The sequence below is a fragment of the Centrocercus urophasianus genome, unplaced genomic scaffold (assembly GCF_019232065.1).
Source record: "Centrocercus urophasianus isolate 14NV4802_14NV808 unplaced genomic scaffold, USGS_Curo_1.0 seq_20, whole genome shotgun sequence".
NCBI classification, from domain to species: Eukaryota; Metazoa; Chordata; class Aves; order Galliformes; family Phasianidae; genus Centrocercus; species Centrocercus urophasianus.
In genome coordinates this window covers 270151-285855 of record NW_024884756.1, presented here as the reverse complement: position 1 = coordinate 285855, position 15705 = coordinate 270151, and the positions used below count along the sequence as shown (strand labels likewise).

The window sequence follows — 15705 nt, the reverse complement described above, 5'->3', positions numbered from 1 at the left end:
ACATAATATAGTTCACATATATAAGCAACAAAACTTCTTTTCTGTTTTTATTAAAACAAACGAAAAAAAAGAGAGCAACATAAACATAAAACTACTGGGATGTTTGATCTTGTTTATAGACATCAGTCTAGCTCAGTAGAAGTGGATGCAATTCTTACTGAGTTCTCAAGATTCTCCTCAGAGACTTGATGAAATTTCATTCTTTCTGTGCTTCATTCTTGAAAACAGTTGTTCACAAATGTACATACTGCCAAAAAGTGATGAAGTCACTAAGGCTTGAATTTAAAACGAGGGATATTTTTCCCTGATAAGTCTTATAAAGCTTAGTAAAGAGACACAATCAGACTTTTCTTTGAGTTGAATGTCTGATTGCAACACTATACACTCAAATCTGAAAATTCACAGGTAATGTATTTATATTGATTGAAAATGGAGTTGCAAATATACCCAAATGATATTTTTTCTGAAATATTGAAACTCATTCTCAAATTCTTTTATCAAAATGAAAAGCAAGGTCATATAGTTTTGGCCATTCATAGGACTTGATTTCATTTCACAAACCATAAAACTTTTATAGCATTTTACTCTGACTTAGCCACCTTTAGTTTCATGGAATCACAGAATAGCTTAGGTTGCAAGGGACCTTACGAATCATTGAGCTCCAACCCCCCACGCCACAAGCAGGGTTGCTAACTACTACATCAGGCTGCCCATCCAGCCTGGCCTTAAACATTTCTGGGAATGGGGTATCCATAACTTCCCAGGGTAACTTGTTCCAGCACCTCAGCACACTCTGAGTAAAAAACTTCTTCCAAACATCTAACCTGTATCTCCCTTCTTTTAGTTCAAAGCCAGTCCCCTTTGTGCAATCACCATAGATCGTGTAAAAAGTTGTCCACTTCCTGCTTGTAAGTTCCCTTCAAGTACTGCAAGTCCATAATGAGGTCTCCTCGGAGCCTTCTCTTCTGCAAGCTAAACAAGCCCAGCTCTCTCAATCCTTCTTCATAGGAGAGGGGCTCCAGCCCTCTGATCATCTTAGTGGCCCTCCTCTGGACCCACTCTGACAGCTCCATATCCCACCTGTACTGGGGACCCCACACTTCATCACAACACTGCAGATGGGCCTCACAAGGGCAGAGCAGAAGGGGGACAATCGCCTCCCTCACCCTGCTGGCCACCCCTCTTTTGCAGCAGCCTAGGGTACTGGCTATTATTATTGGCAATGACTGCATTTTACTCATCGAGTGGCACAAGCACATCATGTGACACACATGCGACTTTTACCAGACTCCAGCCACAAGAGATGGAGTGAGCCTTGCTCTCTGTTCCCCCCCTCCACAGCCTTCCATTGTCACCCACACAGTCAACACTCAAGCTACATGCGATTGACTCATTACAATCATCACAAAAAGTCACTTGTGTAAATGTGACTATGTGTATGGCATGTGGGACCACGTTAAGTGCTCTTCATAATCACATGTGGTCCACAGGCTGGACACACCTGTCTTAAATGATGCGCTAATGCCTTCAGCATTGCCTGCTCCTGCAGCTCCAGACAGCTATTTGCTAAACATCACTATCATTTTACCTTAGGATTGAATGCTTCCGTCATTGCTTTGTTTTCAGTTTCAGCAGTTGCTTTAGCCAGTTCGGATTCTGCCTGTTTCAGTGCATTCTGCAGAATGCTTCTTTCTTGCTGCCAAGCAGCTCTTTCCAGTTCTTGAGCAGAGTTGGTATCATCTGTAGATCTGATCTAAAAAAGAAACCAGAAGTGAGCGAGCCATTGTAGTTCCTGAACATGACTTCCACAACCAAACATCTCAAGTCAAGTAACAGCCTAACTTCATGGACAAACTAAACAAAAAGAATCACCAAAACAGCCACCAGTAGCATTCAGGTGTTAAATGGTACAAAATGAAAAATACAAGCAACCCCAGTTAAGCAGTATCAAATTAATCAGGTTATCCCTTCCCCAAGCATATGTCTGATCAGTTTTACAAGAAACCTCTTTATGGTAATAACAGAGAGGGTCCCCAACATGTGGAAACAGAAACAAATCATCTGGCTTCCTTCCACATCCAGAACCAGCAGAGAAACTGACACAGAAATGTGTTTGTTTACATACATGCACAAAAACACCTTGTAAAGCATACACAGATGAAACCTCTAAGAAAACAGTATTCAATCCTGAGAATATTCAGTTCTGTGGTAAATCATCTCTTCCAGGAGACCAACAACTCCAGATTCAATTTTTAGAGAAGTTCTGCCTCCATAACCCTCTTCATATCAATTTAATTTTGTCAGCAGTTACAGCGTATGACGCAGCACATCAGAATCAAGAGGAAAGATGTTTTTGAGATGGTTAGCATTTTATCCTTTGAAATAAAATCTATACAGTAGAGGAGCCAGTACACACAGCTGACCCCACTTTCTCCTTCTAGCTTATTTCAGTACAGCCTTACTAGGAGCTCAAACTTTTTCAAGAGTTATTTCTTAAGAATATTTTAATGCAGTAATATTCGACATTTATATTTTACTTACCTGAGGAACTGAATTTTACAAACAAAAAACCTTGTATAATGAAGGGCAATATACTAGAGCCATTAAAGAGAGATACTTTCAGTATCTGGAACATCTACAGCAGCAAAACTCTCAAGTCAATTAATGATTGGTATTACCATGTATTACCAACCCCTCTAAGTGGTTCACGCTGAAGCCTTTTCTCAAGATGCTGCTCGTAATGCTTATTTATCGTGTCAGTTCTACCAGTTTTGTGACAGGCTTCCAAGGTCCCCCATTCTCCAACAACAGATCTATTAAAGAAACTGATCCCTGCAATGGTTTCTTTATAAAACAGGAAGAGAAAAAACAAAACATGGATTCCCATACTGTCTGTATGCTTGCAGCACATAAAACACCTCCCTTCCTTCTGACTTTGCAACTTCCTTTAGAACTGCAGAAACCAAAGGCTTTTTACTTCTCAGCATATACAAAAAGAGTTTAAGACACAGCAAAACACCAAAATACCAAGAATCTAACACAATTTTCTGTGTTGTTTTAAAATTAGGTATTTCTTTCTTTTCAGGTTAAATTCTTGTCCCTTATTAATGCTTCAGGTAACTTATCAAAAATAGTTCAAACAAAACCCACGTCTTATGCTGAACTGGAGGGAAGCAGCAGATCTCTCCAGTGACCATCCCAGTAAGGACTATGGTCCTTCCATCCCAGGCCTTTTACAGACCTAAAGCTACAAAAGCTGAATTTGAAGGCAGTAGCACATATTGTCTGAGGAATCCTGCTGATATGCAACTATGCCCTTGATTTCTACTGCACCAGTTGACACATGATTACCATCTACTCATTTTGGTCTGTTCTATTCTGCAACATCTTGCAAGTTTCTCTAATAGTTCTCCACTTATCAAAATCCTAAAGTGCAACAAAGATAATTTCCTTCTGTTTCTAGAGCATGAGGTCAAGGACACTTAATCAAAGGAGAAATGCAGAGAAGCACCTGAACTAAGAGGCAGTTCTGAACAACCTGAAAATGGGGCAGAGAAGAGGGATGTTTGCCTGCAGAAAAAAGAAAGACATCACTGTACTCTAAGCTAAATGATAGCATGTCTTCAGACTGCTCCTCTAAAGACTTCTTATTGTTAAGAAGAGACTTTATGTATGTAATGACTGTGGTCATTACAACAGCTTTCTCCAGGACCCAAGTAATCCAAGGACAGGAGCAACTGCTTATTCAGCTTGCCATTCACTGGTATCTTGTTAAGAAGCTTGGAACTAAAGAAGCTGATGTGGAAAAGCTAAGTACATTGAAAAGATTTGCAGTAGAGTTTCTAAAGCAGAAGACCTAATGAAGCGAGGGTGGAAATCAAAAAAGAATCCAAACAATTATTTCCTTTTCCAGTAGAGTAACAACTCATGGTAAGCTGAGTCAGATAAACAGCTCAGTTCCAGAGAGAGCTCTACTAAGTCAGACTTAAGTGGAGTCATAAGGAGGCTCAGCTTCCCCACAGACTCTCAGTTTTCTGAAAGGAAAATAGTGGAAATAACTTCAAAAATGCCTACCTGTAAAAGGTTACAACCCCCTCCCTTAGGGCTGGAGATAATCCACTTGGCAACCACCTAAGTGGTTACACAGATGACAGAAGGAAACTGTTTATTGCCTTTTGTCGGCAGTTAAGACACAGGGAGAGCTTGCACCATGCCTAGATCTTTCCATAGATCAAGCTTGTATTACAGAACACATGAGAACAACTGAACCCTCTTAATAGTCACAATTCTTTCTCAAAGGTTTTTTTCTGGGGATCTAGTACAAATTTCTAGGTCAAGCAGTAAGAGAACAGAGGGAAGATGAATCTAATAGAGCCAAAACTCTTGTTAAATAATACAAAAAGGTTAGAAGGGCTACAATGCATTTGAAGATCTCCTAACTATAGAAGGACATATATGTTAGTGTAAAGTTACATTATATGATGAATAATTTGAAAAGAAAGAACTATGTATTTTATATGTTTTCTAACAATACACCTGAGTTCAACCTTCAACAATTGCTAAGTTATGTAAAAATATCTGTAATACTGCAACTATCAGACAAAACTTCCCTCATGAAATGACAAATGACTTGTGCTTTTTGAAAAATGCTTGACAATTTGCTGAAAAATAATTGTGTCTGGACATGTTCAGAAGAGGAAGCAACACTTTCCACAGTTTGATATGCTCAGACATGTTACATACTTATTACATACATTGGAAAAAAAATCTTTCAGAAGTAGACTCAACAGTGCATCAAAGAAAGAGACATACATATAAAAAATATACTAAATATGTTGGTATAAAGATGGTGCGAGTACAAGAGTTCCTGACTTTTCTGTCCTCAAAACAGAAAAACCAAACAAATTTCCTCAGAATGTTAAAACAAACCCGAAACACACGCCCCCAACACCGCCACAACTTACATATGTACCAGAACCCAAATAACACAGAATAACTTCCTGATAATGAACAAAGATGTGCCATTTGCCTCACCTGAGATGCAGGAGGAGACGATAAATCTGATTTTAGTTCCTTTAACGTCTGCAGTAAAGATGCTACAGCTTCATCATTTGATACATACCAGTCGCTAACTGTTCTGTTAAAAAGAAATACTTGCTCAGTGTGGTTGATTTCTAGTAATCTCATATTATAGTTAGCATACATTCTTCCTCCCCACTGAAATATCTTAAGTTTTGATGCTGTTCTCATTTACTACCTATCACACAAAATACAACGATGAATGCACACAAATCAGTAATTTTTATTAAATAGAGGAATTTCTAAATAGTGATGAACAAGAATTTATTCAGAAATCTGTATTTTATACCAATCTGAAGTTCTACCATGCAAATTCAGGTCGCAGCAAAATTTTACTGGTATTTTACTTTCCTGCCAAAGAAACAAAAAAATTATCCTGATGACCAACTTTTCCCTTTTGTGCTCAATGGACCCCCCCCCCCCCCCACATTCCAAAGCTGCAGCTGCCTTGATTAAGCTGTTTTCTGACTACTCTCCAATCAGAATTTGTTAATTAACAAATTAACTAATTAATTAGTTAGAAAGCTCTTTCCAACTCCCAGTTTTTATTTTCGGAGTTGTTCTTTTTCTGAAAGGTTACTTCGTGGATCTGGTTCACAAGCAGGCACGAAAGGTTTTTACAGGAATGGCTGCTGTGTGATGACAATCTTTTAAACACAGTCTGCTAGCACCATGAAATCATGGTTTCACACCAGGTAGGTCTTGTAAGCAAAGGAAATTATATACGACCCATTTTCTTCAGCTGATGGCTATCAGCTATGATCTGTACAAGTTCAGAAGCTGTATGGAAAGAAAAGTACTGTTTTATAAACAGTATTTAATTTACTTACTTATCTACAGTTTTACACATTAACTCAATGAGGTGTGCAGCTACAAAAAGCAACTGTTGTCTTATCCTCTCCAGCTGTTGCTTCTGCTGCTGCTGCAAGTTGCATTTTCCAGTTTCTTTTGTCATGGGCTCTTTGGCATTTTGATCTTTGTCTGAAGTACACAACAGTCCTCGCTGACTGCTTTGAGATGGAGGACTTCTTTCTGTTTCCTTTAAGATTGCCACAATTTCCTGCATCTCTTTAATTCTTTGTTCATCCCTCTGGTGTTGCAGTTCCAAGTTTTGCTATTTGAAAAGAAGAAGTAGTAATAAATTGCCACTTGTACATACACACATACACATCAATACGTATGTAGATACAGATATGCAGACCAGATAGAAAAGCACCACACCAATCTAACACATCCACATCTCAGTGTTTCTTAAGCCATAAACTATTTACAGAGGAAGACTTATACTATTGCACTCCAAGGCTACCAGGAAGCCATTTAACAACTATAGAGTGGGCATTTTCTCCATCCATTTCCTGACTTTGTGACTGACAAGTCTTCAGAGAGTCTACAAAACCTGCCTGTTCCTCTAAAGGAAGTGAAGGAGCTGAGAGATAAGGGTGAAACTTAGTTTCGTTACCTATTATGTTTAAACCACACTCAAAGTCTTCTCCATTTGCTAACAAGGGGCAATCCCCAATATAGACCTAAACCCAGAAAACATTTGAAAAATGCAGACAGCTTGTTTAAAGCATTTTTTAGAACACTTTGTTAGAGGGAAGGAAACATTTTAATTAGAGGACACTATCTACTGAGTTAATTCCCGCTTCATGGCTAGTTCAACCCAAGGAAACACTCTTGCAAGTCCTCCTGATCTTTCTGCCAGCCCTCTTTCTCCATTTCTGTTTGTTGCTGCTGCCTTTGTTCTCTCTACTCTTAATTTTATCTTGCATTGTTTTGAAGAGCAAATGCAATTGTTCCCACTTAGCTTCCAGCTTTGCCTCTCTTTCCTTCTGGGCCTCCAGGGAATGGGTTACCTCTTGCTTTTGACTCTGAAGAGACTCCAGCGTCACTCGGAGTTTGTTACTGATCTCTTTCTCCACCTGTGTTTCTTTGCAACACATCTGTACTTCAGCCTCTGGCTGCCTTTTGGAACGAATGGCTTTCTGGTGTGTTTTCTCAATAATAGCAGCTAGTTCTGCCTTTCGGGATCTCTCTTCCTCCAGCTGGGCTTGGAGCTCTCGGATAAAGGCCTGTTCTAGCAACAACTCCCTACGCTGACAAGAAGCATCCTCCTTAGCTTGCATGCTCAACCGTTCTGTCAAAACACGTTCATGATTCAAGGAATTTAAGAGCTCCAAAGAACGATTTCTCTCAGCATCCAAGCTTTTCTGTAGCTCCAACACTTTGTCGTGTTCTTGAGACAATAACGCTTCACAGCGGGAATATTCGATCCGAAGTTCCTTGCGGAGATTGTCATTTATTATTTGTTCATGCTCTAGGGATACAGACAGCTTGCTATTCTGCACCATCTGCAAATCCAAGGCAGCCTGTAAATCCTGCACAACAGGAGAAATATGTAGTAATATTGTAGCATAAGCACTCATTTGTGGGGTACTCTGGCATTCAATAATTTTCAAAATTCTGTTTTATTCAAGGAGAAATTCAAGATTGAGCTAGAATAGTTTAAGTATTAAAAAAACAATAACTTAAAAATAAAAGTTTAATTCTCTAATTAGGAGTACCAGAAGCATGCTCTTTACAGTCATTATATCAATTAACAAAACCGAGGGTCTTAATTTGAAAATATCTTGTGGTACATTATTTTTTCTTCAATCATTAAGATCCTCAGTGAGAAATCGATTTTTTTTTTTTACATCATCCAATCATCTTAAGTGGTATCTGAAGCAGAAATAACCTGAATTGATTAATAAAAAAAAAAAAAAGCCACCAAAAAACAGTCACCTAAGCAGTAAGACTATCTGTAAATCCTTTTGGTTTCACAGCCCATCTATTTAAAGAATGCAGCACAGATTGATGACAATAACCCGTTCTCAGCTCAATTTTGTTAGCCAGTGCATTCTCACCATTCTCCTTTCAGAAAGTAAATGAAGAGGCAGCCCCACAATGCTTTCACAAGCATTCAGAACAAAACCCTGCTGCAGTTCTGGCAGGGGTTTCTGCCCTCTGTCCCCAAGCAGCACCATACCTCTGATTACATAGGAAGCTAGGTGAGATGGCTAAGTGGCAGACATATAGCACAAACTGGTACCATCAGCTTTCCGTAGTACTGGTCCAAGGGAGAATTTGGGAATGCAGGACTGCAGCTGCACCACCTGAGAATGATTTCATCTCTTGCACAGCTTTATCTGGGACACTGCACTTTCACTTTGCTTTTGACTAAGATGGTCCCTGTGTTCCCTGCAAGAGCAGCCCTTTTACAAGATACATATGGAGCTAACATGCTCCACAACAAAAGCAGGAAAAAAGCCAAAACACCAAAAAATAAAAAACCAAAACATACATACTTAAATAATTACCAGAAGAATAACATAAATGAGACTGCAGGCCATAAAGAAACTGTCAGAAGACTTCAGCTTTGGTTTCTAATTATACAAAAGATATACGTTAAGAAGACGGGAACAAGAAGATAATAATGTCTTTTACAAGAATCATTTCTATCACAGTATCAATAGGAAAGCCAGTCATCTGTTTCCCGCTCTATTCAAAAAACAGGATACAGAAACAGAAAAAAGAAAAAAGATTGCTCAATCTCAAAAAAGTTAAATTGGAAAGGTTTCAGTTACTTTCTACCGAGAATTGTATTATTAGTTGGTTTTCTCTAATCTCAGTCACACGCTGCACATCCTCACAGCACACTTGCTCTGTAACAAAGGGTACGGTTACACAATTGTGGAGTCTGTCTCTCTGTACAGCAACAGGCAGTACAAAACTGACCTTGAGAAAGTGAAAGTATAAGGATCTGAAAACATTAAGAAGATGTCATAAAGATGCATCCAACTTTTACTTATTTCCATAGGTGCTGTTAAGAATGATAACTGAAAGCTTTAATTCTGTGGGGGAAAAATGCCATGCACATTAGGTACAAGCAAGCTTTTTTTTTTGTAAACCGTCACTGAATAAAAACACTGGATATGAAATAGTACAAAAATAACTCGTTAGATCACTTCTCTTGGTGGATGAGGTTAAGATGTTGGGCATTACCTCCAAGGCCTTTTTCTTTTCATCTTCTGCTTTCTTATGCTGAAGCTGTTGTTCCTCAAGCAAAACTCGCAGCTCTGTTTCTGTCAGACGTTCATTCTGCAACTCTTGCATATTAGCTGTCAAATCCTTCTCTTTGCTTTCCAATTCAAAACTGAAAAGTTCAAAATGACACTTCTGTTCAGAACAAAATATCCTTCTCTAGTGATGCAAGTCAGACGCTTTGAATTACTTTTTGTGATCTGACCTACAGATTTACTTCCCTAAGAGGGCCTCTTATAGGGTCAGTTCCAAGTCACAAATATTTAGCATCTGAAGACAGTTTCTCTCCCTGCAAGCAAAGCTAAAAGTACTCCTATCAAGTAACTATTAAGAGATACAGATAAATAATCTACCTCGGTGAAACAAAATGTGTGTCCTGTGAAAGGAAAGAAAACCACTGGCATACGCTAGGAATAAGAAGGCGGAAGAAAAAACTATAAACAGAGCACAACAAAATGACAGGCAGACAAAAGTGCCAAGACAGAAGACCATGACAAAAGCAGCAGGAAAGCAAAAACGCATTAGATTTGCATGTCAAGGTTTTGGTGGTGGGGGCTGCAGGAGTGCCCTCTGTGAGCAAAGCCCAGCACTATTCCATGTCAGATCACAGCTCCAGCTACTTCAAAAGGGACCTGCTGCTGGCCAGACCCAAACCATGAGTGATGCTGGGTGTGCCTCTGGGCAGATTCAAGAAAGAGAAAAGTGCAGCAGGAGGTCTGGGGGAGCTGCCACCCGTGAGGCCCCGTGTTGGAGCAGTGTGCTATTGAGGGATGGGCCCTGTGGTACCGAGCAGTGCTGGAGCAGTGCTTGGAGAGCTGCAGACAAACGGAAGCCCATGCAGTATCAGCAGGGGAAGATCAATCTGGGGAAGGGACAGAGGAAGGGACTGACCACGGGGAAGCAGCAGATGAAGAAGTGTTAGGGTCTGACTGCAGCCTCCATTCCCCTGCAATACTTTGAGAGGAAGAGGTAGAGAAATGCGGATGGGGGAAGGTGTTTTAAGTTTACTTTTAGTTTTCACTGCTCAAGTCTGTTAGCAGTAGGCACTATGCTACATTATTCTTTCTTACACAGAGTCTGTTTAGACTGTAAGTGGTGAGGGATCTGCCTGTTCTTGTCTCAACCCACCAGCTTTTTTTAATCGTACTTTCTCTACCTATTCTGTTGATGGCAGAGAATAAGAGTGTAATGTGGTGGAGCTGATCTACCCAGTGGTGTTAAACCCCCACAGAAGTACAGGAGGGACAGACACAAGGCTGTCAAGAGGCAATTATCTCCTCTACTATGCCCATGCTTTGACTGTTGAGAAGGTTGAGGAAGTGGTAGAGAAAGTAAATACGTAAATTTGAAGAATGAAAAACTAACATAAATATGAAAAGTAACAGAGGTGTATTTATGGATTCTGGGAGTATAAAGCTTTTTCAGACTTGGTAATAAATTTAAATTAACAAACTGTACTTCTCACCGGAGCTTGCTTATTTCCCTCTGATGCTCTTCTAGGGATTTTTGCAGCCTTTCATTCTCTTGCTTACGTTCATATAGATCTGACTTCAGAGTTGATACTGCTGCTTTTTCTTGATTCAAGAGTTCACATGTTTCAGAGGCTCTCTTCTGCTCCTCAGACAGTGTGCTATGCAGGTCACTTACAATGCATTTTTCCTGCTGAAGCTTATATTCTAATAATTCAACTAGGATAAGAAAACATGAACAGTTACTCATATTACAGAGATTTTGACAGTATGTTTACCAGTCACACTGGTTCAACTGCAGAAAAAGGAGCTGCATTAAAGTATTCTGGACTGGAGAATTCATTTATTTTCAAATATGACATGAATAAGCAGAAAGATGTACATATATGCTATAGCTTTGCTGCTAGTGGACAAGGGAAGAATAATATAAAAGCTGTATCAGAGTAAATGAGCTGCCACGATGTACTGCAAATCACTCGTTACTAATAGATTCTGCAACTCACTAAGAAAAAGCATGTACATATTTTATATTACCTGGGATCTTTTGAAACTTTTCGTTTTTCACAGATTTTTCTTAATCACTTACATTCAGAGTATGAAGAAAAGGACTGCTTCTTAAAATAGCAGGAATCATAAGCGCAGTAATTAAACTGAAAAACTGTTTACCACCAGCTTCTTTGCAAAACAGTATGTATTTTTTTCCTTTTATCTGCTAGGCAAAAACAAAAGGAAGAACTGACACAGAAAAGCAGAAGACAAGAACTTGACAATTATTACCTTTCCTTCGAAGCTGGTGTTCTTGTTTGCTCCCATGATCTTCTACATTAGTAAGAGATTCCTGCAGCTGCTGCAGCTTCTCCTGGTTCTGAAGATGCGTCATGCGCAGCTGAGCTCGAAGCTCCTGTATCTCAGAGAGCAAATTGTTCCGGTCTGAGGAGAAAAGGTGCTCCACAACCATCTGCCTCTGCTCCTCCTAAAAAACAACCAAGTCCTGTTAAATCTACTAGTCTATTCTTATTTCCTTGTACAAAGATAAATTCCAGAGAACCCCTCACATGTACAACTATTACGCAGAGAGGCAAATGCAAATGACCACGTTCATACATCGTTTTAATTCAATAAGTTTAATGTTAACTAACAGAAGACCCAACATTACTAGCTTCCAAATAGCATAATAGTCAGTAATAATAGTTTATGTACTGAAGCTGAAAACTAATTATAATGATGAAAAAATCCCAAACAGATATGGAGTTAGCTCAGGATACACTCCTCGCAAGCTCCAGATAGAATTATTTTATCAAGCATTTCCTTTTCCCAATCCCAGCCTGTTGGTCACTGCTTTTTTGCTGGCTTCTAGGTAAAAAAATCAATAGCTTTATAACACAAGACACAAGTGTTTGAGAAAATGGTGCCAAAACACAGATTATAAAAGCCTCATGATCCCACACAATCACACACACAATCTAGATTAATGCATACAGAGCATGATTTAACAAGAACATTAATAAACCTTTAACATAATGATAGTATCCTTGTCCAGATCTCATCTCAAAATTCAGTATGAGGGAATCGAAGTGATTTAGGAGCATAACACTAAGAGGCTTTTTTGACTTGTTTCATTACATATACCAGTTACTGCAACTTCATCACCAAACCCAGGATTGGAGAAGTGAAACTCCAGGCCAATTTGCAACATGCTTCTCTCTTCTCAAACATACTCTGTACTTCCAGAAGTTCTCCTCTCCAATCAGTAGCAAAATCTGGATGTTCCTGTGTTGGTTTTCATTAAACAAACAAAGAAACACAACAACAAAAACAAAACCACCTATATGAGCTCTCTCTAACCTACTCTTTGATGTCATTACTGAGTCATTACTACTAATTTAAGGAGATCCAAGGCATTTGAGAGTCCTGTTCAAGCCTTAGTCCTCTGCTCCTGCTACACACATATGTATATGCATGTAATAGTATACACATACACAATGTATGCATATACCCACATATATACATACCAAAAGAGTCAAACAGTTTATAAAGGGTTGAAGCCATCTTTCTTGTCTTACCTTATCTCCTCTGTCTGCTACCTTGATAAGGTGATCTTTCAGAGACTGTATAGCATTCAGCAAGGCCAAGCCTTCTTTTTGCCATCCCTCCATCACTGCTCTGGTCTGATGAACATTTTTCAGTTCCCTAAAACCAAAGGAATGTTCTGACAAAGCCAATATCTTGTGACTCTCCTCATATACCAACTTCAGCACAGTCTGAGAAAAAAAGACGACAATACTACATATTAGGAAATAGGCATCATCATCTTGACAGCACATGAGTAGGGTGCAGTAGAAATAAGCAACAAAAGTAAGAAGGTTGTCCTAGGTTGTAGTATCAGTAAAGGCATGCAGTTCTATTCCACTACTTGATGTGCCTAGTAAAATCAGAATACACTTACACACACTTACGTAACATCCTCTGGTAACTGCTGACTAACTCCTAGTAACTGAGATCAGTGTTGTTAAAGTACAAATGCTGAAGCACAAACAGCATAGACCAGTGTATCTATTGCAGTGCGTGCCACCATGCAAACACATAACTAAGCCAAAGGACTGTACTTGATCTTGGTTCTTTCTCAAGTACTTACTCATAGAAAAATTACCCATGTTCTATCAAGTCATGTCACACTATATGCCAGTGATACCAGAAAACTAAATTATGCATTTAGACAACCTTTGCTTGATCTAGCAGATTACACAGAAATAACATCTCCCAAAATAATCAGTCTTAATGTACACAGTGAACTCTGTTTTCCCTAAATCTGTCAAGCAAAATCATCTCTTTTAAATAAATTCCCTGTTCACAAGCGATTATCCAATGCACAGATGTCTCATTTCAGGGAAAGTCACTAGAGATTTTAGTCATTTTCTACTTACATGTAACCAAAAATACCTCAGTCTCAACACAGCGCTGTTTCTCTTTGCTATTCACTTTACCACCACAGTATTTTTCTTTAACTACTGATATATTTTCTTTGCACTTTTCTGAAAAACTTAACTTTAATCAACCTGAGTTGCCTTTCTGTGTCTGAAATCAAAATAATTAGTACTTCAAGAGATCATGTTTCACATACAACCCTTTAGCAAGCATTAACAATGGAAACACACCAAATTGTTCATACTAAACATTCAGTACTGGACTGTGCACTCAGATTTTCCAGTAATAATTTAAACTGTTTCAGTTGCTTTCATGGATCAAAATTCTGTTTTTCAGATCTTCCTTTATACACTGAGTAAGCTGAAGGTGTCTGTTAGACATCTGGGGAAGCAGCACTTACTACTGTGTTAAAAGTGTACTACTTCTCCTTTAATATCACTCATATTTCTTCAAGTACTATTGCATTTGAACTCCCTGTAGCCTACCTCAATTTTAAGTTAAAGCCATTACAGAAAGTTTACAGTGCAAATGTAGCAGCTAACACTATTTTATATCAGCATTTCATTTCTGCTGTTTCTATTTTAATTCCCTAATATGCTTACATTATTTACATATTACCTTCAATTGTGGTGAAAGTGTTTCCTTTTCTCTCACTGATTCTGTATCTGGAAACATGCCACAGTACCGCAGATAAGCCATGACATTAGCATTTGAGTGGTCTGATGTTTGTTTAGCTGCCAAATTTGATCTGGTACCTAGAGAAAGAGACAGTTCCCCCACCCCAGGGATTACAAATAGAAAGAGAATTTGAAACCAGCATAACTGCGCAAGACAGCCACTTAAACAAGCTAAAAGGTCACAAGCAGCCTTTGGCCACAGTGATGTTGTTAAGTCAGGACTCACTAAACTCCCATATCTCATTTCTAGCATGTACAAATAAAAGCAAGTACAAGTAAAGGAGGTTTCTACCAGCTTGAATATACAACACCTCCGAACCAACTAAGAAAAGGATAGCTTTCAAGTGAAAGATGCACAGTAAAAGAAAATTGGGGATAGAGGACATGGTATACTTCTATACCAGTTATCAGAAGGTAAAAGGAATAAACAAAAGTTAAACTCACTGCTGTCACATCCATTGCTCATCACGTCTATGGCAGATGCTCCCGATCTTATATCATCTTGCAAATCAGATGGAGTTAGATTATCTGTTTCTCCCATCTGCTTGGAATTAGTTTTTCAATTAATTTACTTTTTCTGAAATCAGTCACTTTTTCTATATTTACAGTAACTTTATTATTGATATTGAATTTAGCAAATGCCTACTTGATTTCAAAGTTAGTTACAGCAAATACGAACAGCAAATCACCTCTGGTACTCCTCAAAAGCCTTTTTACCCGAATTTTTCTCCTTTTCAGTACTCTTAACAAATGGAATGGCCTTTGAAAGAGAAGCATTTTTTATTTAGTCTCAGCTGATTTGTAATTTAAAGAGAAACACAGCAATAATTTCTTTCTCGATATGCTTTAGCTGTAGCAGAACGCAAGTAGAAATACATTTTACAATTTGCAAGAACACAACTTTTTCAGCACAAAAGGATACTTTAAACTGCACAGTACATGATGAAATATGCAAATCAAGGAAAGATGATAGAGCTCTACTGAAACACATTCAGTTTGTCTGCAGGGGTACAGCAGTGTCCTTAAGATTAAGGATACCTCATGATGAAGTTCCCAAAATGCCAAATGTGACACAACATCTCTTATTCTGTCAGCATCCAAAAGATTCATCCTTTTCCAATAAAACAGGCTTAAGCTTATCTTCAATATATTATTGTAATCACAGTACAGTCAGCTTCCGTCCAACCTGTTTGGGTTTTTTTCAGGTTTTTTTTTTTTTTTTTTTTTTTTTTTGAACACTGAAGGGGAATTTTTGAAAACCAGGTTCCCAGCTCCTCTGACTGACGGCCCTTTGCACTACCACACCAAGAGCCATGCTAACGTCCACATAGCCAACAAGCCCAAACCAGCCCAAACGTTCAGTCCTCTATCAGAAAAATGTTTCTCTGATCTCCAGAGCTGAATGTAAGTTGTCTATCTCTGAGAAGAGCTCTCCTGTGCAGATACACTTATTCCCTCATTTTAAAACCCTT

At 38.7% G+C, this 15705-nt stretch overlaps 1 protein-coding gene across 8 annotated transcripts in view; it reads right to left on the bottom strand.

Annotated features, from left to right (window-relative positions):
- Positions 1-15705, bottom strand: part of PCNT (pericentrin) — a 95062-nt gene that overhangs the window by 9932 nt on the left and 69425 nt on the right. For 7 of the 8 annotated variants that reach the window (XM_042821898.1, XM_042821903.1, XM_042821904.1 and 4 more), the window contains 10 exons: positions 14678-14777; positions 14175-14311; positions 12695-12892; positions 11409-11604; positions 10628-10850; positions 9124-9274; positions 6936-7457; positions 5910-6193; positions 5035-5137; positions 1589-1753 (listed from right to left, as the gene is read on the bottom strand). In XM_042821898.1, coding sequence (XP_042677832.1) covers positions 1589-1753; positions 5035-5137; positions 5910-6193; positions 6936-7457; positions 9124-9274; positions 10628-10850; positions 11409-11604; positions 12695-12892; positions 14175-14311; positions 14678-14777 — 2079 coding nt within the window. The remainder of the gene's footprint in view (positions 1-1588; positions 1754-5034; positions 5138-5909; positions 6194-6935; positions 7458-9123; positions 9275-10627; positions 10851-11408; positions 11605-12694; positions 12893-14174; positions 14312-14677; positions 14778-15705) is intronic. The other variant, XM_042821899.1, reaches the window with a different exon arrangement.